At 57.3% G+C, this 26,525-nt stretch overlaps 1 protein-coding gene across 3 annotated transcripts; it reads right to left on the bottom strand.

Annotated features, from left to right (window-relative positions):
- Positions 1-823: 823 nt before the first annotated feature.
- Positions 824-25,173, bottom strand: COL8A2 (collagen type VIII alpha 2 chain). Of its 3 annotated transcripts, none has more exons than XM_061412532.1 (4): positions 25,089-25,168; positions 17,078-17,122; positions 5,575-5,786; positions 824-4,975 (listed from the first exon to the last, which is right to left on the bottom strand). In XM_061412532.1, the coding sequence occupies exons 3-4, from the start codon at positions 5,768-5,770 to the stop codon at positions 3,057-3,059; spliced, it is 2,115 nt and encodes a 704-aa protein (XP_061268516.1). In that variant the 5' UTR covers positions 5,771-5,786; positions 17,078-17,122; positions 25,089-25,168; the 3' UTR covers positions 824-3,056. The 3 variants fall into 3 exon arrangements, with proteins under 3 accessions (XP_061268516.1, XP_061268514.1, XP_061268515.1); XM_061412530.1 differs by lacking the exon at positions 25,089-25,168 and adding an exon at positions 20,136-20,320; XM_061412531.1 differs by lacking the exon at positions 17,078-17,122 and having other exon boundaries at positions 25,089-25,173.
- Positions 25,174-26,525: the final 1,352 nt, after the last annotated feature.

Raw genomic sequence — 26,525 nt, 5'->3', positions numbered from 1 at the left:
GATAGGACCCAGGCCCCGCTGGGCCAGGAACCAGAACCCTGTGGGAGGGTGTGAAGCGAACTTTGGGTCACCAGATTGCTGACCTTTAGGGAGGGCGGGCCTCACTCTGCATCTTGGGCCTCCGTCAAGGGCCTTGGCCTGCCAGGAAGTTCTACACACCATCCATTTTGAAGAAAGGAAAATGGAAATGGAAAGGGCACCCCCCCTTAAACTTGAGGGCTCTTCCAGCCTCGGTGGAGATCTGTGCCCAGCCCTGCAGCTAGCCTGAGGTTTTAGGATTGTTGGGCAGGTCTGCTTTCAGTCGGGACGGGGTTCCTCCAGGATTTTTCAGGGCCTGGACTGGCCTCAGGTCTGCGGTCCAGATCCCCAGCGTGTGGCAGGCTGTGGGGCATGTGCTTTCTCCCAGGATTGCTCCCCAAGCCCTGCCTTCCGCCTTGGGCCTGGCACCAGCCTCGTCCACAGGAGCAGAGATCCCTGATTTCATTCATAATGTGTATCAGATGTTGAAACTTCGCCCCCGGGATCCTGAGCCAGCTGTCATGCTCCACTACCCCTGAGAGCTTGCAGGAATGTTCCAGGGAAGTTTGACCCATCTTCCCCAGCTCCAGCCACTGCCTTTCTTTGGTTTCTTAAAACGCTTCCTGGCATTTACTTGGTGCAGAGCCCAGGCATTTCTGACGCGGGGGTGATAGAACCCCTGGCTGGGGAGGAATGCATGCTCTTTGAGAAGGTGTGGGACAAGAGTCCCAGAGAACTCCCCAGGTGCTTTATGAAAGCAGAGGCTCAAGACACCTCTACATCAAGGCCAGTTTCAGCACACTGCTGTTTATACAACAGGCTTTATTGAGATTGTGTCAATACAGTCAATACCATTGTTTTTCTTTTCAAAAAGAAGTTCCATTTTCTTTGATTCCCAAGTGCATTTTTCCCGAATCTCCTGTGACACAGGGCACATAATAGGTATGTAGGGAACTAAGCCTCCTATACCAGGTTAGAAATGAAATTACTAATGGAAAACATTTAAACCTTAATCTTTAAAAAAAAAAAATGAGGAATTAGAATACAAAAATGCACAAGGTGATGTAGTTTTCATTGTTAAAACCTGACACAGTTTATCAAAGCTAGTCAGTTAAGTGGACACCTGGAACTAAAGTCCCATAAACACTTTGGAAACACCACCCACCTCTCCCCAAAGGCTTCAGGAATGACACTTGGCAGAAACTCAGTTCTGTGAAACAGCTCCTTTGTTCTTTTTTTTTTTTTTTGGCTCCCTGTACCCTCAGGGCCCTGGACTTCACTGGGAGCTGGCGCCTTTCCACCCATCAGAATCCTTCCTAACAGGTCAGATGGCAGACTCAGTAAGGATGCTGAGCAGGTGGCCCCATGAGGTATGACTTAAGACTTAGTTCCCATGGTGCTGATGGATGAGAAACCCACCAGGAACCGTAGCCCAACCTGCTCTTGAAGTGCCACTTGGGCAGATTTGGGTTTTCTTTTCTCCTTTTGAAAGTTAAAACGAGTGGTCAAAGGGTCTGCTTGATTTGGAGAAGTTGTGGGTAGGGAGGAGGTCAGCCCAGGGGCCTGAGGGAGCCACAGCCCAACACGTCAGAAGTCGGTGATCAACCTCCTTCCTCAACATGGGCAGGCGGGGTGAGGGCCAGAGCTGCAGCACACCACGCTGGGTCCTCGTCTCAGCGGTATCCACTCAGCTTGAACTAGGGGCCAAGGGAAGGGAAGGAGGTCTTGCCTGTTTCCTGCAGAGGGGAGCTCTGATTGGGGAAAACGGCAGTAACACCCACCTCATCCCAAAGGGGCCTTGGCACCCTTCTTCTCAGGGCCTCAGCCTCCTGCGCCCTAATCCTGCTTTGGACAGGAAATTGGAACCAGAGAGTGGAAGGAGAGGAAGCCCCTGCAGATTAACCCCTGGAGTCGACGCACACCCGCCATCAGGCTCTCATTAAGGAGAAGCGGGCGGCTGTCTTCACCCACGAGCTCGTGTGCACCTTGTTCTGTGGGTGAACAGGAAGCTCTCGGCCATGGGGCTGCTGGGGGTGGGGCTGGCAAGCACCCCTTACAGTTTTGTCTGAGTAAAGTGGCTCTCCCTCAGCAGGTGAAAGGAGAGAGGAGGAACACTCAGGCTCACTGACTGCCGGCCCTGCCTCGTGCCACCTGTGGCGGTCCGCAGGGGCCTGGGCGGCTGCCCTCACGCTGAGCAAAGCCAAAGCTGGTGGGTGCAGCCTTGGGGATGGAGATGAATGTGAAGAATGGCCATCCTGCGCCAGGCCCACGCCCCTGCCCCTCACAAGCCACTGTTCTCCGTGGCTGCGGCCTGAGCAGTGAGTGGGGGTCGGCACTGCCTAGGAGCCAGGAGGAGCGGTCACGCACCCGTACCCACTGGGGACAGGCCTGCATCCACAGCCCCACCGCTAGGGTTGCAGTCCTGACAGGGTGTCCACACTGGCCACCACGGTCCCCCTCTTCTCCCTTCCCCTGGAGAGAAACAAAAACTCTTCGGGAGATCCATCACCTTCAGCTGGAGGTCCCAGGGCTGCTGGAGGAGCCCCAGCCAAGAACTGAGGGAGGCCACGCCCCATCCCTTGAGCAGGTGCCCTTTGGGGGCCAGCAGGCTGGGCAGGGCTTGGGAATATGTCTCCCCAGGGGAATGGAGGGGGCCGCTCAGCCCCCTCTCACCACTGACTCGCTGCGAAGCAGCCTCCTTCACCACCCGGCAGAGCCCAGGACTCAAGGGGGCAGGGGTCTCCACCAGCCAGGCCGAACGTCCGGGGCCCTGCCAGGGGGCCAGGCAGGGCAGGAATGGGGGCACAACCCCCACCACTGCACAGACATGTGGGGGAGAGGAACTCAGGTCAGCTTCTTCCAGGAAGAAACCTCAGCCTGCGTGGAGAGAATCCAAGTCAGTCTCCCCAGGCTGAGGCCGCGGCCGCCTTTGTGCCCGCCTCTGTTTCAGTCTTTGGTTTTTTTTCTTTAAATGGAGGTTCTTGGTAAGTGAGAAGGTCTCTCTACCGCTAAAGAGGAGGAGGCCAGGGCAGCACGGGTTATGTGGGACACAGCAAGAATCCCGAAAAGGAGGAGTGGATGTACTCGGTGGAGTAGAGGCCATTGGCCTGGTCCGAGGGCATCTGCACCCAGACCTGGTCGTTGGGCCGCAGCTGCAGCACGGCCCCGCCAGACGCCTGGTCCAGGTAGCCCTTCTTGTACTCGTCGTAGGTGTACGTGGCCGGCACGTTGTTCTTGTAGAGGGCCACCCACACGTTGGTGCCCTTGACATGCACGTGGTAGGCGAAGTAGTAGACCCCGCCCACGGGGCAGGTGAAGATGCCCGTGGCCGGGTTGTAGCCACTGTGGCCGTTGTAGAGAGTCCGGTCAAATTTGACGGGCATGCCCGAGGCGGGGAAGGGCGAGGTGAGCACAGCGGTGAAGGCGGGCGTGGCGTGGGCCGACAGCTCCCCTAGCCCCAACTGGGGCTTCACCCCCTTGCCCAGCACAGCTCCCTCCACGCCACCGTTGGGCAGCTGCAAGCCGGCGATGCCAGTCTCATCAAAGGCCCCCGGGGCTCCGGGAGGGCCGGGGGGGCCAGGAGGCCCAGGAGGGCCCGTGAGTCCTGGGGAACCTGGCACCCCGGGAGGCCCTGTCGGCCCAGCCATGCCAGGTTCCCCCACTTTCCCCTCTCCAGGGGGCCCCGGCAGGCCTGGTTCACCCTTCAGGCCTGGTAGACCCTGGGGCCCGATAGGGCCAGCCGGACCCTGGAGTCCCGGGATTCCTGAAGGGCCCCTCAGGCCGGGCTGTCCAGGGAGCCCCAAGTCACCCTTCTGCCCCAGGGCTCCTGCCGCCCCTGGTCCTCCAGGGCGGCCCGTGAAACCTGGCTCACCTTTGGGCCCAGTCGGTCCAGGAGGTCCATGAGCCCCTGGAAGCCCCCTCTCTCCTGGGAGCCCAGGTTTCCCAGCCAGGCCACTAGGCCCTTGGTCACCCCGAATGCCAGGCACTCCTGGGGGTCCTATAGGCCCTGTCTCCCCCTTAGGCCCAGGGACCCCACGTCTGCCAGGGAGCCCTGCAGACCCTGGAAGTCCAGGGGGCCCCCCAAGGCCCTGTGGGCCCTGTTCCCCTGGCTCCCCATCCTCACCTGGCTCGCCCCTGTCCCCCAAGAGCCCTGGGACCCCAGCTGGGCCCCTGTCCCCCTTGGGACCTGGCAGGCCTGGCATCCCATAACCAGTAGGGCCTATCAGGCCAGGGGGGCCCCGGGTCCCTGGTTCCCCTTTGGCTCCTGGTGGGCCCTGTGGCCCTGGCAACCCTGCTGACCCTGGTGCCCCCACCCCATCCACCCCAGGGGGCCCCTTTGGGCCCAGAGCCCCAGGCTCCCCCCTAGGTCCTGGCACCCCAGGAGGCCCAGTGTCACCCTTATCTCCAGGGGCCCCAGGAAGCCCATCCAACCCTGGTTTGCCTAAACCAGCCGGGCCTGGGAGACCTGGGGGCCCCGGGGCACCCCCCTGCCCTGGGGCTCCAGGTAGCCCTGGCTGGCCCACTCCATTTTCACCTTTGAGGCCTCGATCACCTGGGGGCCCAGGCTCTCCCTGGGGTCCTGGCTCCCCCCCAAATCCTGGGGGCCCGGGCACCCCCTGGGGGCCTGGTTTTCCAGGAACAGCAATGCCTGAGGGCCCAGGGAGGCCAGGGGGCCCTGGGGGCCCCCGGAGGCCCTGGTCCCCTCGAATTCCTGGCTCCCCCCGAAGCCCCGGCTGCCCTGGTGGTCCAACCTTGCCTGGGAGCCCTGGGGGACCAGCCTTGCCCATCCGGGAGAAGCCAGGGGGGCCGGCGGGGCCAGGTTGCCCGTGGAGCCCAGGTTTTCCGGTGCCTGGTTTTCCTGGGAAGCCAGGAGGGCCGGGGGGACCCCGTGGCCCAGGCTTTCCAGGGGGTCCAGGCTCTCCTTTCAGGTCCATCGGCAGCAGTGGTAGAGGCATTTCTGAGAGAGAAAAAGAAAAGAGGCAGTCAGGGGCCTGGCCAGTGGGGCCAGGGGACCCATCTTCCCACTCCCTAGCCAGCATGGGGTACAACTTGAGAAGTTAGGGTTCTGTACCTGCTCATGAAGACCACCCTGGTCCTCCCTCCCTTCTCTCATGAAAGACGCAATTTAGGGGTGGTCTGGTGGCGGTCTTGGGAGCTGCAGGGTAGCCACAGCCAGGACTCCTGGTTCCCAACCTACCCAGGCTGGGCCTCCCTTCCCCAGCAGCCTCTCCTCCCTGCGGAACTGTGGTGGAATAGCCACCAGGTGGCACCAGCAGCCCTCCTTAGAGCCAATCGGCGCCAACCCTTCCTATTTCCCCACAAACCTTCCCGCCCCTCCCCTACCCAAAGACCACCTCCGCCAGCCAGCTCCACCCCACTTCCGGGCGCTCTTGGGGTGGGAGGCCCTGGACCCGCATCAAGAAGCAAGTGGAGATGGGAAGGTCTTTGGTGGGATGGACGGGCTGTGGCTGTGAGGGGCCTGGGAAGAGCCGGTGGAGGTCAGGAGACAGGGAGCTGGGGGTGAGGACGGGCCGAGGCGGGGCGGGCGATGCTCACCCAGGTACTGGCCCTTGCCCTCGCGGAAGGGCGGCCCCACGGGGCCTTTGTGCATGGGCTGCACGTACTGCGCCGGCGGGTAGCCCGCGGCCCCAGCGGCCCCACCGCTGGCGGCCGCCCTCGGCCCGCACCCCAGCAGCAGCAGCAGCAGCAGAGGTGGTGGCAGCGAAGACAGGGGCGTCAGAGCCCCCTGCATGGCGTCCGCGGGCGTGCTGCGGGGAGGAAGGAGAGAGGCCGTCAAGCCAGCTCATGGGTGGTTTGGCACCAGGCCCAGAAGCTCACAAAAAAGATGAAAATTTAGTTATTATTCACAAGCAATTCTCAAAGTCTCAAGAGTCTGCAGAAGTTACTACTAAACCTCTCCTAACCCTGCCCATAGCTCTCTGTACAGGCAGGGGTGGGGGTGAGGTTCCTGGACAACAGCCTCCCAAACCATTCACTTGGCAGCCAGTTGCCCTTCCAGAGCACCTCTAACCTTGGCACAGCCCTGCCAGACACTGTTTGATGATTACACACCCACTACCACGTGCTGGACTGGCTCTCTGCCAGGCATGAGGCTAAGCTCTCCAGCATGGGAGCTCACTTAATCCTCCCAGCACTTTAACGAGGTATTGTTACTGTCATCTGCATTTTCCAGATGACAAAACTAAAGCAAAGGTCTCTAGGAAGCAGCACTGGGATTTGCCTAAGGTCTGTCTGACCTCACATTAAGTCCAGGCTTTTCTGGGGTTCCCCACCATCTTCTGGATCGAGTCCTTTGTGGGAATTCCCTGGCTATCCAGTGGTTAGGACTCAAGGCTCTCACAGCCAGTGGCCCAGGTTCGATCCCTGGTTGGGGAACTAAGATCCCGCAAGCCTCGAGGCCATTAATTAATTACATATATATGTATGACTTCCCATATATGTATGGGCTTCCCTTACAGCTCAGCTGGTAAAGAATCTGCCCGCAATGCTGGAGACCTGGGTTCGATCCCTGGGTTGGGAAGATCCCCTGGAGAAGGGAAAGGTACCCACTCCTGTATTCTGGCCTGGAGAATTCCATGGACACGACTGACTTTCACTTCACATGCATATGTATGAGTCCCCTCGCTGTTCACGTGAAACTATCACATTTTGTTAACCGACTATACCCCAATACTTCCCAGGTGGCGCTAGTGGTAAAGTACCTGCCTGCCAATGCAGGAGAGATAAGAGACACAGGTTCCATCCCTGGGTCGGAAAGATCCCCTGGAGGAGGGCATGGCAACCCACTCCACTATTCTTGCAGGGAGAATCCCATGGACAGAGGAGCCTGGTGGGCTACAGTCCACAGGGTCGCAAAGACTCGGACACGACTGAAGCGACTTACATGCACACCCCAATACAAAAGAAAAGTTTAAAAAAATTATAAACAATAATTTTTGTAAAAGTCCTTGGTTCCCAATGTGGTGTTCTAATCACTGAATCAGTATCTCTGTCTCCAACTCTACCATCTATTGCCTCTTTCTCTGCTGCTCCCCTCCACCATACCTTTGCCCCAGTCACCAGGCAGCCTCACACTTCCGGGCCTTTGCACCTGCTGTTCCTCTGCCTGCAGTGTTCTTCCCCTCACTCGTCCTTCAAGACCCAGGGAAGCTGTCACTCCTTCCTCTACAGAGTTAACCCCTCACTCCAGTGTCCTGACCTAGCCCTGTCTCAGCATTCAGCTCAGCTCTGAGAACAAGGACTGAGTTAGGAAGAAAAACAGGCTCCAGATTTGGATAGCCAGCCTAAATCCTCCATTCACCAGGTAGGGGAGCCTGAGCAAGCGATGTCCACTCTGTGAACTCAGTTTCCTCATCTGTAAAATGGAATAACATGTCCACACTGAAACGTGTACATGAATGTTCATATTGGCATTATTCATAACAGCCAGAAAGTAGAAACAATAGATGTACATCAACTGATGAATGGATGGTGTGGAATATTCAGGATATGGAATATTACTCAGCAATAAAAAGAGGTGCTGCTGCTGCTAAGTCGCTTCAGTTGTGTCCGACTCTGTGCGACCCCATAGACGGCAGACCACCAGGCTCCCCCATCCCTGGGATTCTCCAGGCAAGAACACAGAAGTGGGTTGCCCTTGCCTTCTCCAAAAAGAGGTGAAGTACTGATAAATGCCACAATACAGATGAATCTTGAAAACATCACCAACTGAAGAAGCCAGGCACAAAATCATATAACTCTATTTGTAGGATGCGTTCGCAATAGGTAAATCTTTACAGACAGAAAGTAGTTAGATGAGTGGTTGCCTAGGGCTGGGGCAGGTAGACAAGGGGAGTGATTATTAATCACAGGGTTTCTATTGGGAACCCCGGTGGCTCAGACGGTAAAGAATTTGCCTGGAATGCAGAAGTCCCAGGTTCCATCCCTGGGTCAGAAAGATCCCCTGGAGAAGGGAATGGCTGTGCATTCCAGTATTCTTGCCTGGAGAATTCCACGGACAGAGGAGCCTGGCAGGCAATAGTCCATGGGGTGGCAAAGAGTCAGACATGACTGGGTGAATAACAGACACACACGGTTTCTATTAGGGGTGATGAAAACGTTCTAAACTGATTGTGATGATGGCTGCATAATTCTGAGTACCTTAAAAAACTCTGGATTCTTATATTTTAAATAAGCCAATTGCATGCTATGTGAACTGTATCTCAATTAAGTTCTTTTTAAAAAACTAGACTAGGACTTCCTTGGTGTCCAGTGGGTGAGATTCTGTGCTTCCACTGCAGGGGGCACAGGTTTGATCCCTGATCAGGGAAGTTCTGCATGCTGCAAGGTGTGGGGAAAAAAAAATAATAATAATAATTAAAAGCTAGGCTAGGAGATTTCCTGTTGGTCCAGTGGTTAGGACTCTGAGTTTCCAGTGCTGGGGGTCCAGTTTTGATCCCTGTTTGGGGTACTAAGATCTCGTAAGCCTGGAGATGTGGCAAAAAAAAAAAAAGAATTTTCTTTTCAAGCTAGGCTAACAACCTGCTTCTCAGGATTGCTGTGATGATCAGAGTTGGTACCCCAGGGCGGGTACCCATCAATATCTGCATAGGGGACTAGCCTGACATTTCACACACCCCAGAAAGGTCCCACTTGCCCTGGCATCCCTGCTCTGGGCTCCTCTCACCCCACCCAGGGGCTCTCCACACCTGTGTGTGGCTGCAGGAAGGTGTGGCAGTGGGCTGTGCACATCCAGGGATACACCTGGGGCTGTCTGGAGCTGCAATGCAGTATTCTTCCAAACTCAGTATCACGTGGGCTTTGCAGGAATGAACGTGGGGCTTTGGGGCAGGATGGTGAAGCTGCCAACCCAGCTCTGCCATCAACCTCCCTGTCACCTTGGGCAGGTCTTCAGCCTCCCTGAGCCCAAGCGTAATATTAACACCTGCCACCTAAGGGCTCCCTGGTTTCACATCACTAACCCTCTCAATGACCTCCGACCAGCTCATACAATTACTGTCCCCTATTTTATAGATATGGAAACTGAAGCTTAGACTAAGAATCTTGCCCAGAACACCTGCCCTCAATGCAGGCCACCTGCTCTGTCTGCACCATGACTGGTTCTAGGCCTCCTATTGTGTAGGCCTGGCCCTCAGTTAACTGCTGACGAGGCTCTGGCCAGGCACTGCCCCAAAGTTTGACTTTCTATCCACATTCAGCCCTGCAAGGCTCATCAGCCCTGTTTTACAGGTGAGGCACCTGGAGTGCGGTCAGAGCCTGAACCCAGGCAGTCTGACTCTTAAGCCCCAGCCACTAACCACCGTACCATGAGGCCTCTTGAGAGCGGGATAAAGACCCTCCTGCCCTGGCCACCTGAGCTGGGGGAATGCGGGATCCTCATATATCACAGAGCTAGAATGTTCTGCCTGGAAGGGGAGCAGGGGGTTGGGCAGAGGGGCAGACCTTGCAGTAGGAAGCAGGAGGAGGGGAGTGAGCAGTTCTGGTCTGAATGGGCCAGAGGCCGAAATCACGGCACCCCCACAGGAGGACTCAAGACAGCCCTGGCTCCAGGGAGGACTTCCCTATAGCTCATAAGGTAAAGGATCTGCCTACAATGCAGGAGAGCTGGGTTCGATCCCTGGGTCAGAAAGATGCTCTGGAGAAGGAAATGGCAACCCACTCCAGTATTCTTGCCTGGTGAATCTCATGGACAGAGAAGCCTGGAGAGCTATAGTCCATGGGGTCTCAAAGAGCCAGACACGACTGAGCGACTAACACTGCTACTATTACTACTGTTACTACTACTGGGGAGCCTTGGTCCTCTTCCCGTGCTGGGTGAGGCCTCACGGAAGCGGGGGCTGATGGAGGCTCAGCTGGGAGGGTGTCTGGGATGGAGAGAACTGTAGAGGGGCACAGGGCATCAGAGGAAGGGCCCCCCCAGTTCAGGCAGGAGCCCAAGCAGGGCCCCCTGCCAGCTCCCCACTTCTCACTCCTCCTTGGCAAGGCGGGTCTCCAGGAAGCATCCCCGCCCTACGTCCCCGTGGCTCCCTGAACTTGCCCCATCCTGGCACCTCCTGCTCCATGGAGGTGGGGCGGGACCCCGGAGCAGGTGTTTCCTCTGGAGCGAGGCGTGTCTGAGTGAGAATGACAGCTCACACCTTCTCTGGGGCACCGCCTAAGTGCTGCGTCACAGTTCGCGATTGATGTAATTCCCACCGGATCCCCGGGAAAGAGGAGCTATGGTGCCTCCTCTTCCTATAGACGAGGCGTCTGAAGCTGGAGACAAGCGGGAGTGAGGCGCCGCCCCCTGGCAGCCAGGGTCTGAGCGGAAGTCTGTTAAGAACCTGAGCTCTTAACCGCTGGGACAGACTGCCTCCAGGGAGAACGTGCCAGAGAGCACAAGCTAGACAGAGGCAAACAGACTGAGAAAGGGAAGCTCTTTTCCAACTCCAAGCTGCCTGTGGGTTTGAGGAGGGAAAACTTACTCCAGCTCTTAAAGGGGAGGCGGCCAGGCCAGTCCAGGTTGGGGGCGGCGGCGGGGGGCGGGGGGAGAGAGGAACTGGAAGTGTACATATCACAGGAGAAGGGGGCTGCAAAACGATGGCCCCGGCATGGTGCCACATGGCTGCCCAGGTGGGAGGGACTGCCCCCCATGCCAGCCACCAGCAGAGCCGAGGGTGCCTGGGCGCCCCTGCCTCCTGTTCACGGTCATCCCTTTCTCGCCGCCCCCAACCCCGCCTGCCCCTGCCGCAGGCTCCCCAGGCTTTCTGGCCGCTGCACGTGTTCCTTCCCTCGGTTCCCCCTACTGCGTCCCCACCTCCTGCTCCTTCTCATTCTTAGACGCCGGGAAGCCTACTGGATGCCTCCCTGGGCCCCACTGACACCCGTAGGGCCCCCTCACAGCTTCGTCTCCCTCTTTGGCGTTTCTCTTCTCTCCCCGCTCCTCCCCTCCCCTCCATGCCCAGCCCAGGACTTGGCTGGCACAGAGATAAATGGATGATGAACTCAATTTGCTGTCAGATTTAAAGATCACACGAATAACACTCAGACCTTGCACAGATAAGTGTCACACGGCCCTGGAAGCCCCTTCTTCAGCCCCTCAGAGGGGCTTATGTGTCGGCTAGAAAGGAAACAGGTGGGACATTCACGTGGCCTCGATCAAGAAACTTCAGCTAAGAGCTGCCCGCTTGGGGAATAGGGGCACACAAGGAGAACAGCCGATCCACTTGCTTGCTTGCTCCTGGTCTCCCCTCATGGAACTGGTTGGCGAGAGCTCTGAGGCTCAAGCCTGGCTGGGCTGTGTGACCTTGGGCAGACCGTCACCCTCTCTGGTAACCTCTTAGGAAGGAAGGCAGGAGCCGAGGCGACCGGGAAGGGGCGGGGCTGACAGGGGCAGGAGGTGGGATGCAGAAGAAGACGCTGATTCAGGGGATGGAGCGGTGGCGGCAGCAGGGTAGACGCGGTGTTTGGACAGCTGCAAGTCCTTAACGGGGATTTCCCCCCTTTTCAACAAATCCCCGTAAAACAGCATTTTGTCCAAGTCAGCGTTTTGTGGCAGCCTGGGCCTCCTCCGGGGGCGGCAGAGGAGGTTGGCTGGGAGCGGGTAGGGTTCCAGGGTCCTTCAGACCAATGAGAGGGGAAAAGAGAATAGACCCCAGCAGGAAGAAGCGGCATGAATACAGACCCTTCTCTCCCTGGACAGGGCTTCAGGAGCAGAGAGGCCTTAGCAATGTGACCCCTCCCACCAGTCCTCTCTCCAAGGGTCCCGTCCCAGAGACGATCAGCAGCCTGGGGGTGGGGGTGGGGGGCAGGTGATCTTGTGGAATTTAAGGGCCTGCCCCCTCCCCATCCCACTGCACACGTGAGCTCTCAGAGGTCGCGATGCAAAGGGGGGCCTGAGCGCGGGGCGCAGGTTCCCGGCGGAGCGTGCAGGGGTGTGGCCAGTGCGGCCCTGGCCGACCCCCGCCTCCCTTCGCCCCCGGTGGGTGGATGGAACGCAGCTCTGCGCAGGCTCCTGCTGCTCCAAGCCCCCTACCCCAGAAGGGCGGCTGCAGCTGAGGGAGCCGCGGGGAGCTCAGGCAGCCCCGGGGCCTGGCCAAACCACAGGTATGTTATGAGACGCTTCCTGTTGTGGAGACATTTCTGCGGGATCGGCTGCCCCGCTTGCTCCTGTCTCCCCACCGGCCCGGCCGCGCTCTGTTCTCTTCCTGGGTCTCTGGCCCTGACCCATGTCTCTCGGTCCCTCTTTCTCTCTCTCTAAGCCCAGTCTCTACCACTTCAACAGGTGAGCAGCATCAGGCTCTCCCTATCAGGGGCCCAGCCCTGGGCGGGGTGGGGGGCCCTAAGGCCCTTTACATTCTGACTGCCCCTGAACTCTCATTCCAGCACAGCTACTTTCCAGCTGTGTGGTCTCAGGCAAGTAACTTAACCTCTCTGAACCTCAGTGTCTTCATTTGTGAAAGGGTTAACTGACATGGTCTAAGCCATCGGCCCCTTCATGCTGCCCTGTTCTGCTACCCTGATGGCCAGAGAGTCCTCCCTTCAGTCTAACCTTAGTGCCTCCTGCTGCAAAGCAACATCTCCGCCAACCTTTGAAAACCTCAGGTGACTTGCTGCCAAAGGCCAGGACCTTGTGAAGTTCCCTAAAAGTCAATTATCTGGGCTTCTCAGCCTTTTCTCTGACTGCTCCTGAGATGCTGCTGACTAGGGGTCACACAGCCTGCTCAGGCCAAGGATGGAGTTATGGATCTTGGAAAGAAGCAGAGGAACTGCCCTCCTCACCCACTGGGCATGATGCCCACCCACCCCACCCCCCGCCACGACTCCACACTTCTCCAGGGTTCCTGAGCCCCCCATCCCCCACCTCTCTCCCAGCTTGCAGAAATCAGGAACCCTTTCCCATCCCCCTTTCCTGAGTCTCAGATGAAAGCGGTCCTGTCTCCTACTCAAGGTTCCCCCAGCCCCTCCACACCTCTTCCTCAGGGCTGGGTTGGGGGGCTCACTGTCTGTGGGTGCCTCCCCCAGTCCCAGCCTCTGCATCCCAGTCTATACAGGCCTCTCCCCTGCCCCCGGTCAGCCTCATCTTTCTCCAGCCCTTCTCAGCCAAGCTTCTTGAAAGAACTCTCTCTACCCCTCACCCTCTCACCTCGTGTGTTTCCTTCTCACCAGCACTGCCTCCCGCCTTGTGACCCTGCTTTCCTCCTTCCTGGAAAGGCTCCTCCTCAGATTCTTCTCTGCTCCTTCCCTCTGCCCACTTTGCAGACCCAGGCTTGACCCCAAGGAGCTGGCTCAGACCTCTTCTCTTCTCTCTGGATGTTTCTCCTACAGTTTCTAGCTCTCCCCAGCTCCCACAGTTCCAATCCCAGCACCAGGGACTCCCATGTCTGTTTCCAGCTACCACTCCCCTGAGCCCCAGACTCTTGAGTTCAACTATGAGCCAAGCATTTTCTCCTGGCTGTCCCTCAGATACCTCCACCCAAACTGCTGTCATTATCTTCTCCCCTATTACGTGCTTCTTCCCAACTCCCTGGTGCCCAGGCCAGAAATTAGGACATCACTCCTGACACTTCTGACCCTTCCTTCCTTACGTGGAATCTCTCTAGCCTATACACTGCCTTAGCACAAGTAGGAAAGGCCAACTTCTGTCCAGCCAACTCGGGCTTTCCTCATTGACTTTCTGCAGTGTCCTTGAACAGTAACCGACCTGCACAACTGTACATGACAGCCCTGTTCCTTCGCCCCCAAACTCCCAATCCAATCTTGCAGACTGTCTCCTCTGTTTCTCTCACTTCTCTTCCTTCCCCTCCTCCCCCATTCTCTCTGTCCTAATACAGACCTTGTATTCTCCCAACACACAGCCCAGAGCCGGGCACATTCCAGCCATTTAGTAAAGGTTTGTTAAATTGCCAGATCCTCACCTGGATTATCAAAACTGTTCTCTCCCACCCCTCAACCTCAGCTTCTCTGTCTTCCTCAGAACATCCTATAGATACTCCAACAGTGCTTCTCAAACTTTAGTGTGCATCACACGATTTTAAAAACACAGGCTCCTAGCCCATACCCTCAGGGATCCTGATTCAGTAAGTGTGGAGCAGGGCCCAGCATCTGCAGCTCTAACAACCGCCCAAGTGATGCTAATGCTGCCTGTATGTGAACCACACTTTGGCACAGCTCTGCCATGGCCCTCCCCGCTCTGGATTCTCCAATGACTCCCTAGTACCAAAGTGATAAATCCCATGTTATTCTGCAGTTCATGTGGCTTACTGGAGAAGGTATATAGTCGTCCCTCTGCATCCACGGGTGATTGGTTCCAAGACCCCCCGTGGATACCACAATCTATGAATGCTCAAGTCTTTTATATAAAATGGTGTGGTATCAGCGTATAACCTATGCACATCCTCACATATACTTTAAACCATTTATAATACCGAATACAATGTAAATGCTATGTAAGTAGTTGCTGGGACACAAGGTAAACTTAAATTTTGCTTTTTGGAAATTTTGGGAATTGGCTTTCAAGTATTTTTGATTCACAGTTGGCCAGATTTGAGAATGGACGTGGAACGTGCAGATACAGAGGGCTGACTGTACTTTAGACTCAGTGGTAATGCGGATAAAGAAAGCAGAGAGGATGGCAAGATCATAGTGAGGTTGGCAAACCCATGAGACCACAGCTGGTAAGGAGACACACTCCAGGTCTAAGAGTCATGTTTGGGAACCAGCTTGTTGTGGGAACCATGTGGGTGATTGACATGCCCACCTGTGACCCTTCTGCCACGTCTGTGTCTCTGAATCCAGATCCTCATCTTCCTGTGTATCTGAGGCATCTCCTGGTAGGTCTCTCTCCTGTCTCTGTCACCATCCCATTTGCCCACCCTGTTTGTCTTCCTCTGCTCTCTCGTGCCTTATACCCAGATCCTGTTAGAGTTCCAGGCTCTGAAATCCCTAGCTGCTGGTCACTTGATGGGAGCCTCCAGAAGGCGAGCATTTGTGGCCTTAATGCTAACGTCAGGTCTGGGGCTGACCTCCCTAGATGATCCCTGAGCAGCCCCACAAGGTCTGGGTGGAGACTTGCGGGGTTCAGTCCCCATGACCTCACTGTCCTGCAGGTCACTGAGACTCTGAACCTCTCAAATTTAGATGTGCAAGCATGAAAACTGTTTCGAAGCTAAAGAGCTACCTGGAATCTGAGAGTTGGGGGATGGAGGGAGGAGGCTAGGCTGGGACAGGGCTGCCTGGAGAACACCCTATCATCCAGACTGATGGCAGGACAGGAGTGTCGCCTCTGCCCACCTTGTCTATACAATCAAGTTTCAGTTCCACCAAGAGTCCCAACACCCCTCACCCCTGCAAGTGAGGACCTTCGACCACAGGGGACCTCACTTGCAAAACAGCATTGGAAGGAGGTTTTAAGGACAGATCAGAGTTCAACATGCCCATAAAGGCAAGAGATGGTGGAATACTCCAAATTGAGTGGACAAAGAAGACTGAGGGGCTTCTAGGATGGATTATATCTAAGAGGCAGAGAACCTGTGGGTCTGAAACTTAAGAGGGAGCGATATAGGCTGGAGATAAAAATAGGGCTTCATTGGTGGTGTTGCTGCAGCCTGGATGAGGGCCATGGGCTCACCCTTAGGGAAATCACCTATGTTTAGGGGTGAGAGGAGCACCAGCATCCTGAATCCAGACACCCCAAACTTCTTGATGTTTCCCTGTACCCACTGCCCACCTTTGCCTGCACAATCCTGTTTGCGTGAATTGCCCTTTCTTTCTTTCTCCTCTAGGTGGTGGTGGTTTTGGTCACTAATTCATGTCCGACTCTTGTAACCCCATGGACTGTAGCCTGCTAGGCTCTTCTGTCCATGGGATTTCCCAAGCAAGAATACTGGAGTGGGTTACCATTTTCTTTCTCCAGGCAAACATGTCATTCCTCATTTAAGACCCAGTTAAATGCCTCCTCCTCCAAGCAGCCTTCCCTGCCTCCCTCAGGCAGAACAGCTCCTCCTCCAGGGCCTGTCTTCCCCAACACCCATCTTATCCTTAGCTGGGGCTCAGCATATAGTAGGTGCTCAGTACAGTCTGCAGCCTGGGTGCTCTAACTCCTGGCCTCTGACAACCCCACCTCCAACCTCCTGCCAGCCTGCAAGATGGCTTCTCATAGGGTCCCTTTTCCTTGGTGGCTCTTCCAGAGTCCTTCTCAGCTCTCTGCTGGAGGGGGCTTGGGCTGACCTCCCTCCCTGAAGGCGACTAGGCCCACTTCCCAGGCCACCAATCTCTGCTCATCTCTGAGGCTAGCCAGCCCACTACTACCCTGGGGAGGAGCACCTTGGGGGGCAACAGAGTGTCCAGGGAGGTAGGAACAGCCAGGTGGGGGCAGATGAACCAGAAGAAGCTGGGCAGCAGACAGGAGCCAGGGCAGCCGTGTATCCTCAGGCAGGTGGCCAGGGGACCAGCCCTTCCTCGCCAGGGGCTCAGGCCTCAGCTGGTGCCATTGCTCACTTCCCAGAAGAGGCCTTGAGCTTTTGAGCGAGACCGGACATTGGAGGGCCACCAGACCCAGGCACCCCCAGGCCCTAGGCTGGGCCCCGCCTTCTCAGCCGCCAGTCCCCTACCCCACCCCCACCCCACCGCCTTCTGGTTCACATTTGCAGCCTTTTCCGGAGCGCCACCCGCCGCCCGCTGCCTCCGCACGCCTGCCAAGATTCCTAGGCCTTCGCGGCTTCCCTGCGCGGTGGCGGCAGCTTCAGCGTCGACAGGAGAGGCTGGGTTGGGCAGGGAGGGGGCCCGGCGGGAGCCCGGCCAGGCCACTGCACCCAGGCAGGCCAAGCAAACACGGCCGCGCCAAGGAGCTGGGGCGAAATAGTTCACAAATGAGAAAAAGCTGCTTCCGAGTTGGGCCGGAGGGAGCTGAGGTCACCTGCAAGAGGGGCTGCCCGCTAGGACACCCTGAGTCGGGGAGGGGCTTCCGCGGCAGCTGGGGGGAGCAAGGGCAGACGGCAGCAAGCATAGGCCGCAGGCAGCCTGGGATACTGAAGAACCCCTGCCCCCAAATCTAGCTTACCTTTCAGGTCGGAGGGGCCTCTGAAGGTCCCAGCAGAGACAAGGCCTGAGAATTGAAAGAGGGAAACTGAGGAAGATGCCAGGAGCTGGGGAAGCCTCCTGCCCTAACTCACAGCCTCCCTAGGGCCTACCATGGGCTTTTTGCCAGGAGCTCCTGCTGGAACACTGGCCCCCAACCTCAGTCTCTGCTCAGGGAGCCAAGATGTGTGCCCTGCCACCGACTTCATTCATTCCATGCACACTCAGCAATGCCCACAGGGGACCTGGCCCTGAGCTGCTGGGATTCTTCCTGTCCTAGGGCCTAGGCTGAGGAATCCCCTTCTCTGTGCCAGGGTCCAGTCTGAAGAAGTCCCTACACCCTGCCAGACCCTAGGCTGGGGTGGTCCCTACTATAGACTAGGGTTCTACCTGGGGAAGCTCCTACTGGGTACGGAACCCAAGGCTAGGCCTTGGCTCCTAGGCTCAGTGCCCTGCCCTGCCCTGAACTAGCACGAGGCATCAGACAAGTGGCCATCACACAGTTGACCAAGGTCTCTGGGCCATGGGAGTACACAGCAGGGAATACTGCCCTCCCTTGAGTTTCCCTAGAAGACTTCATGTAGGAAGGGGCTGGATCCTGAAGGGTGAGTAGGAGTCTGACAGGCAGGCAAAGTAAGAAAAGGAATCTCAGGCAGTAGGGAGCTGCTAGGCAGGCACAAGGAAGGCCCAGAGTGCCATGAGGTTGAAAGGATGAGCGGGAGCTGAGAAGGCTGGGCCAATTTAGTGGAGAGCCTTAAATGCTATGCTTGCGTTTCTCTGTGAGGCAATGGGGAGCCATGGATGGTTGTTCAGCAGGGGACATGATGTGGTTACAGCCCTCGATGGCCAGGTCCCCATTTCTGGCTCAATCAACCATGGTACCTGATGTCATAAGCCCTAGTCCAGGTCACACAGCAGAGCTGGGGCCGCAGTCCAAGCCCAGACATGAATCCCGGGTGGATGGGGAGGGGATGCCTAGCCAGCCCACCTGGCAGGGAGGCCTGCGGGCCGCGTCACTCTCTCCCCCAGCTGCTTGCTCGCCTCTGCCCGCTCCCATGGAAACTCTGACATCCCAGCCCTCTCCCTGCACAAGCAGCCAGCTGCCGGAGCCAGCGGCTCCTAGGTTCTCTCTCCAGCTCAGCTGAGCCCTGCCCCCATCCATGCCACTCTGACACCGTGACCCCAGAGGTGGGTCATGAGGCTGCTCTCTCTGAGGGCCCAGCCTAGCTGACGGAGCGTGGGTGGGAGGTTCTCACTGCCCAGCTTGACCCTGGCTTCTCTGGCCCCAGTCCCCACCCTCACTGTGAGGCTCAGGAAGAGGAAGTGACTTATATTGGATCTGGGCTTTTGAAAGATGAACACAGATTTAACTGGGTGGTGGTGGGGAGAGGTAATCAGTCCAGGCTAAAGTAGCAGCATGTGTGAGGGTATGGAGGCATGAACGTTGTAAACATAATTGAAATAAATAAATGAACTAACTAATCATAGCTGACACTTATTATGCACCTACTGTGTGCCAGGCTCTCTGCTCGTGAACTGTCTCATGTAGTCCTCAGACCAACCCAATGAAGTATATGTTCTTTGTCTTTCCTTTTTACAGAGTGGGAAACCAAGGGACAGAGAGGTTAAGTAATTGGTCAAAGGTCACACAGCTCATGATGGGTAAAGCCTAGGCTGTTGGTGCCAAAGCTTGGGCTCCTGACCTCTCTAAATACAGATGGTTTGAGATGAGAACTGGATGAGGTCAGCCTGAGAAATGCCTTGAATATCAGAATCAAAGACTGATACTGGGAAAGACTGAAGGCAAAAGGAGAAGGGGTGGCAGAGGATAAGAAGGTTAGACAGCATCACCGATGACATGAATTTAAGCAGACTCTGGAGACAGTGAAGGATATGGGGTCACAAAGAGTCAGACAGGACTTAGCAACTACACAACAACAGCAGCATCAGAGACCCCAAGCACAGCTTAAAGCTGGCTCTCCATGCCCTTCACACATTAGCCCTTAAGAATAATGGTCTCTAGAAATCCCAAGTATAAGGAATTCCCTGTCAGTCCATTATTTAGGACTCTGTGTTTCCATTGCTGTGCCATGGGTTCGATCCGCGGTCAGGGAACTAAGATCCCACGAAATGCACAGTGTGGCAAAAAAAAAAAAAAAAAAAAATCCCAAGCATACTTTATGCACCAGACATAGCACTAGGCATGTTCCAGGCGTTTTTATCATGCTCTCCTGTAACCCTGTAAGGCGGGAATTCTATTGCTTTTTTGAGGAGGAGGGTTGAGGCCCAGAGAGGTGACATCCATTCTCCATGGTGAAGCACCAGGGCTAGGATCTGAACCTTGGGGCTTGCCAGCCCCCAAATGGCCAAAACCTGGTTCACTTGGGCTTCCTGGAGACTGCCGCCATGGTAATGCTCCCCACTTCTCCACCCTCATCTGTGCTGCCTCGACCCAGACGGCAAGAGAGACCAGCAAGGCTGGCAACAGAGTGGGCCGCTCCTATCCCGGGCCTCAGGAGCCCACTCCAACTGACCAAGGCTCCTCAGTCCTACTAAGTAGGAAGGTGGGGCGGGCGGGTGTGCCAGGGCAGGGCCTGAGCCCGCTTCAATGGGACTCTGTTCTTAACCTGAGCTCTCAGCTGCCTTCCCTAATCTCCTGAGCCCCTCCCCTGGCGACATCGCCTCCTTGCACAGTGCCTGCCTCCAGCTAAATCCCAGACCAGAGGTGGGTGGGACAGTCTGCACCCCCTTGTCCCCCACCATCTTCTGAGAGCTCAGGCTCCCTAAGGACACTGGCCAGGGCCCCAGGCCCGCTTCCCCATCCCAACTTTCCAAACAGAGGTGTGGATTGATGGCCAGGAGGCGAAGAGTTGACTCCTCCCAGAGCGGGGCTCATGGAAGAAGTCTCTGTTTTCTGAGCCCTTACCGGGAGCTGGCCCTCCGCTAAGAGTCCTGCTTAAAAAATCATGACAGGGTATGAACCGCTCTGGAGCCCAGCTGCTCACATTCCTCTCTCAGCCCTGCCTCTTACTAGCAGTGACCTCATTCATGTGTGCCTCAGCTTCTTCATCAGGAACGTGGGAGCAATTCCTACTTCGCCGAGCACTGGAGCGGATGAAGGGCGGTCATTTCAAGTAGCCGACTTCCACCAGCGCTGGGCATTAAGGGAACATTCGATATACGTTTGCAATTATCATCGTCTCCATCGCCATGATTGGCCTCCCCCAAAGCCCTGTGTGAGATTAAATTAGAAACCCTATTTTACAGATGAAGAACCGGAGGCTCAGAGACAAGTCACTCGCCCAGGTCTGCCAGCCAGCCCGTGGTGAATGATGCCAGAATTGGGACCCAAGCCCAGTGAGTTCACAGATGATGAGGGCAGCCTCGCGGCTCCCTGGAGCTGAGGGCCAGCGTGCGTGCGTGCATGCGTGCGTGTGTTGGGTTTGGGGCGGGGGTGGGGGTTCCTCCACAGCCCCTCAGCCCCTCCTGCCTGACCCCCAGGGGCTCCGCTGCCCAAGCCCCTGCCGCCGCTGCAGGAGGGGGCTGTGCATTCCTGGCTAAGCAGCCGGATTTGCTGTGCTCCGGGAACTATGAAAAGAATGTTTGCCACGAGCTGAGCCGTGGTCGCCTGTCAGAGGGAGCGTGGCCTGGAGGGCCCACGCAGAGCTGAGTGGCGGCCAGCAGCCGCCGCGGTGGGAGGGAAGCAGGCTAGACGGGAGAGAGCTCCTGGTTAGCGAGGGCAGTGGACGCTGCAGGGGGCTGGGGACCGGAGAGTCGGCTTCCTGGGGCCTTTCGGGAGAAGAGAAAGGACCCCTCCCCACACACAAGCAACACTGCTCCTCATCACAGGCTCCAAGGAGATCCGAGGAGGCATTACTGGCCCATCTCATGGATGGGCTTATGGACACCCAGGGGGAAGCTCACTGCCATGGCAGAATTGAGACCCGAGGCCTGGACCCCTTCCTCCCAGAAACCACCTGCCCTGACAGGGCCCACCAGGTCCACAGAGCATCCTGAGATATCAGAAAACACCATGCCAGCCCTCACAGTCGTAGCCGCGCTTCCAGCCTGACTTTCTCATGATTACTGCTCCCCACGTTCCCTCTCCCTCAAAAAAGTACCTTGTGTATGACAGTGCCTGGCACACGGTGGACAGATGAGAAACAATTAAGTTTCCATTCCCTTCCCCCACAAACCGAGCCCGGGAGAGGGCAGGAACCCGGGAGGTCAGCGAGGGAGGAACATGAGCTGTACATCCTTATGGACCTAGGAGCAAATCCCAGTTTGACACTCCGAAGAGGGGCGCTTGGCCAGGTTACGGGCCTCTCTGAGCCCTCCACTTCTCCCTCTGTTAAATGGGCTACCACCCTTTGCCTTGCAGCAGAGTAATAAGGACTACATGAGATATGCAAACACAGGTCCTGGTGCATCGTGGCTGCCCAGTAAACTCTTATTGTTACTCACCCCCAAGGGGACAGAAAGAATTGAAGTTAGAGAACCTCTGATGACAAGGTCCCCTCCATCCTAGGTTCCGGATGGCCCCTGTGAGAGGAGCACAGCCTCTGCAGGGAAGGGAAGCCGGCGCCCAGGGTCCCATCCTCGGGGCTCAATTCCTCCACTGGCTGCTGTGTGACCCTAGGCGAGTTCCTCTCTGAGTCTCTGTAATCCCGTCCAGGAGATGAGCCAGCAGTGCTGGCATGGCTCTCTCCAGGAGGCAGTAACCCTCTGCCACCCACTTCTTCTACCCTCTAAGAGCCAGAAATCTCAGCCTGCATGGGGACAGTCACCTCTCAGTTCAAAACTTTCCAAGAATCTGAATGGAAGGAGGGCCAGGCCCTCCCCCGTCCCTTCCCAGGATCCAACCAGAGGGGTGGAACAGACTCTGATCAGAAGTCTGGGTGAAAGTTCTTGGCTCTGCACCCTGATTATGTGTGACCTGGGATTACTCCTCACCTCTCTGCAGGCAAAAGGACCCTGGAGACCAGCATTAGCGTTCCCATTTTATAGATGAGGAAACTGAAGCACAGAAATGGGAAGACCCTTACTCAGAGTCACATGGAAAGTAACCCCATCTGAGTCCCAAGATCAGCTCTTCCCCTCACTGCACATGCTGCTTTCACTTAAGACCCGCTGTCCACATCCCACCACCCTGGAAATGCCCACAGAACACAGCAGGCCTGAAATGCCCTTTCTGGGACCAGGACTTCCCTAGCTGATATCTGGGCACACTTGTGCACACACATGGCCCCACACACCCACTTAGGCTTCTATACATACATACTCAGGCCTCACAGACACTAACTAGCCCCCAGACTCATGGCCATACTCAACAGTCAGGCCCCTGCACCTAAGCATACCAGACCCTGGGCTTCAAACCCACATCTCCCCTTGATCTGCCTCCTCTGGGGTCAGACCACAGCCATTCAGAGCACGGTTCCTGGCCCACCCTCTCCTCACCCCCACAGTCAAGCATCACTGAGGCTTGTCCAGTCTCTCTCCTTATTCCTCTCCATCTGTACCTTCCTCTTATCCCCATGGCAACCACTCACCTCAGCCTCTATCATCTTCCTCCTCAAACTCTTGTCCAGCCTCCTAAGTGGCCTCCTTGCCCCCCAGAGCAACCAGAGTGATCCCCAATTTGCACCACTCTGCAGCTCACACCCTTTCTCTGAACAAGGTCCTAGGAAATCTGACCTCAAAGTAGCTGTCAGTCCCTCCACCTCACTCCCCCACTGTGTGAACCGTGAGTTGTGAGCCGAGCCGGCAAGTACTCACCACCCCCTGAGAGAACTCTGCAGCTTCCCACCTCCACACCTTGGCCTATGCTGTTCCTTCTGACTGGAATGTCCTCATTTACCCTTTCCTCCCTCTGCACCTGTCAAAGTTCTTCTCCCTGAAAGCCCCAGCTAGAGTCACCTCTTCGCTGCCTCTCCTGATGGCCCCTCCACACACACTTCGGCTTACAAGGTGCCTCCCCCCATGTACCTCAGTGGGCACCCTGAGACACAGCTGCACCCCATATGAGAGGCTGCTGCGCCTCTGTAAGTGCCTGAGGCCACAGATGGGACTGGTTCATCTGAGGCCCCACTCTCCTACAAGGGGAGCCCCATGCCTGCCACTGGGGGGCCTGGGGTGGGCTAGGGGACCAGTAGGGCAACCAGCCTTCAGTCTGGCTCAGACCCGGAGCAGGGGAGGAGGTGGGGTGCTGAGGCTGACAGCCCTCTTGGCTATCTGCCTGCCCCCTTCTTGCTAGGAGATATATTCACCTCCACTTTTCTCTCCTCTTCCTCTGAGCCAGAGAATAAGCGGAAACTCATTTTCACTGTGATAGACAGAGTGAAACTGGAGAGAGAGACCCTACTGAGAAAGCGTGTGTCTGTGTGTGTGTGCGCGCGCATGTGTGCTGTCCTGTCTGAGTGCGTCTGGCTGGGCCATGTGGGGCCTGCCATGTGTCTGCAGGAGTCCGTGTGGGCGTGCGTATGTGCGTGCGTGCACATGCCCTGTCTGTTGTTGCAGCGTCTGTCATGGTGTATGTTTCAGTAGAGCATGTTCTGGTGTGTGATTGTGTGTGACTGTCAATGGGAGGGAGTGTAGCTATGCAGCTGTGCGTGACTCTGCGAGTATGTCTGTGGTGTGTCCTCGTTACTGTTTTGGGGTAATTGCACGCCCGAGGGCCTGTCTGCATTCACCAACCCAGCAAGGGGCCAGTGGGGACGGCTATGCACTGACTGAGACCACCAACTCCCCGCGCAGAGTTGCTGCCCTCTGCATCTCCGCTTCTGAGGTCTAAGTGGGCTCCCGGAGGGCTCCCCATCTGCTCAGGGCAGTGAGCGTCAGTCCCCTGAGAGGAACCCCAGACTCCCTAACCCTCCAGCGCCCCCAGGTCTTCCAGACACCCAAGGCAGCTCCCTGGGAGGTTGCCTTCACTAAGGGCGCTCCAAGGAGGAGGTGAACCCTACCATCAGACAAGCACACAGATCTTAGCAAGAGACGCTGATGGCAAACAGAAGGAAGGGCTTCCGGGTTGCCAGGGTCCCCTGAGGGAGGTCAGTGGTATTTCTGTGTCAAAAGCCTAGCACGTTCTCACACACACCGAGGACCTCACGTAAGCACACACTGATTGACACACACGAATGACACACCGACAGACACTCGCTGTCCCCCTCACACCCCACAAAAGCACACACTGACAGGCTCACACACTGCACACACACAACAAGCAAACTCCGAGGGTCTGCCCTTCAAAGCTTATGACTCCCAGGCTCCTCTGGCTGAACAGTGTCTCCCCACGGCCCCCCACCAACCCCAGGGGAATCCTATGGTCACTATGTCTCCAGCCCCAGGACAGACACTGGGGAGGCAGTTCTGGGGCCCCCAGATTCCAGCTCCTCTGACTCAGGCACCAGCCCCCCTCACCCCTCCGCAGGTCTCAAACCTGAGCTGCAGCAAGGTGCTGAGCCTCTGGCAGAGACAGCCTTCAAAACCCCAGTCTCGGTTTGGGGGATGCTGTTAGGACACCCCGAATAGGAGGGACTTGGGGGCAGAAGCAGAAAAAAAAAAAAAAAACGGGAAACCGGGAGGTGGCCAGCTAACTAGAACCAGCAGAGAGATGGGGAGAGGAGAGCCTGAGGTCTACAAGGGGTTCGGGGGGACTCTAAGGCCCCTGCTCCCTCCTGACCCTGAGATGGAAGCGTTGTCATCCCATTTCACAGGTGGGAAGGGAGACTCCCGGAGGTGAAATGACTGCTCCGAGCCACATGGCCAGGGATTCCACCCTGGGCCTGTCTGAAGCTGGAGCCCCCGCTTCTGGGAAGGAAGGGAGGAGGGGCTCCCTCGTGCCAGCGCCGACCCCCGGGCCGAATCCCCCATCCCGTCCTCACCCCGGAGTCCTAGGCGCCGGCCCAGGTGTCCCCGACGGTTTCGGGAGGAGCGTAGGCCGGGTCTTGCCCTCGGAGCCCCCAAGCCCGGCAGCCGCGCCGCCTCCTCCCGCTTACCTGCAGGGGCGGCCGCCGGGCGCCGTTCCTGGCCCTCGAGGGCGGCCCGGGGCGCGCGGGCTCCAGGCAGGGGCGTCGTCGGGGTCCGCGCCGGCGGGGCTCCGCGTCGCTCTGCCGGCCGCCCCTCGCGGCTGCCGGAGTGGGCGGGCGGCGCGGGGGGGCCGGGGCGGCGGGAGGGGCGCGGCGGGGCGGGGCCTCTTCCCTCTTTCCACAGCCGCCGCCAAGGCCCGCGCCCCGCCCGGCCGAGCGCGCGCCCAGCCCGGCCTCGACAGCCGCCTCCCTCCCGCGACCCACTCGGAAACCCCCACCCCGCGATATCCCGGGCAGCGCAGCCCCCATGCACCCTCGTGCCACGCACATTGTGCCAGCGTCTGGGGCCCCCTGCACTCTGGGCCACCCGTCGAAAGGAGGACACAGACCCAGACCTGGCGCCGGGGAGGGCATGGTGTGCTCAGCGCGGGGAAGGAGAGGCACCGAGATTGTTGTTTAGTGGCTCAGTCATGTCCCACTCTTTGCGCCCCCAGGGACTGAAGCCCACCAGGCTCCTCTGTCCACGGCAAGAATACAATCGCGGTCTGTGTCTCCTGCATTGGCAGGCGGGTTCTTTAGTATGGAGCCACCTAGGAAGCCCAGCACAGGGATGGTGGGCCATACGTGAGCAGGTGTCGGAAGGCTTCCTGGCAGTGGTGACCTAGCCTGAGGGCCAGGACTTAGTGGGCTGGCGGGAGCAAGGGCGCTGGTCATCTGCGCATTCTGGGTTTAGGGAGGTAAGCCTGCGTGCACACAGAGGCGGGCAGCAGGATCTTGCAGGCCATGAAGAAGCTGGTTAGACGTCACTTCAAGGAAATGGAGAGCCACTGAAGGCTCTGGAGCAGTGCAGTGAGGTGGTCAGAGTTGCATTTTAGAAAGAGTCCCCTGACTTCTCTGCGGAGAAAAACAGAGGCAGGGACGCTGGAGGAGGCTACTGTTCAGGAACTAAGATCCCACATGCCCAGCATGCAGCTCCCCAAAACAAACAATGAAACAACAGCAAGAGGAGCCAAGGAGGTGGAATAGGCAGGATTTGGAGGCGGGGGCAAAGGACCTAGACCTAGAAATGAGGACAGAGTCTAGGTTCCTGGCTGGGCAGCGGGGAGCTGGTGGCTCGGAAGGAAGATGGCCGGATGTACTTGGTTGCACACCCGTGTGGGCTTCCAGGTATCCAGCAGAGTTCTGAGCTAGAAATAGGAGCCCGTGGTATACAGATGGTAACTGAGGCCATGGGAGTGATGTTCAGGGAAGAAGTGCTCAGGCCAGGGCCATTACCATTAAGAGGACATGCAGGGGGAGGAGAGGTCTGCAAAGGAGATTTGGAAGGTGGGACTGGGAGTTGGGGAGAAACCAAGAGAGCAGTGACTCAGAAAGCAAAGGCAGGGTGTTTCTAGAAGGCCAGGGAGG

Source organism: Bos javanicus, chromosome 3 (assembly GCF_032452875.1).
Source record: "Bos javanicus breed banteng chromosome 3, ARS-OSU_banteng_1.0, whole genome shotgun sequence".
Taxonomy (NCBI): Eukaryota; Metazoa; Chordata; class Mammalia; order Artiodactyla; family Bovidae; genus Bos; species Bos javanicus.
This window is presented reverse-complemented; position numbering and strand designations above follow the sequence as displayed.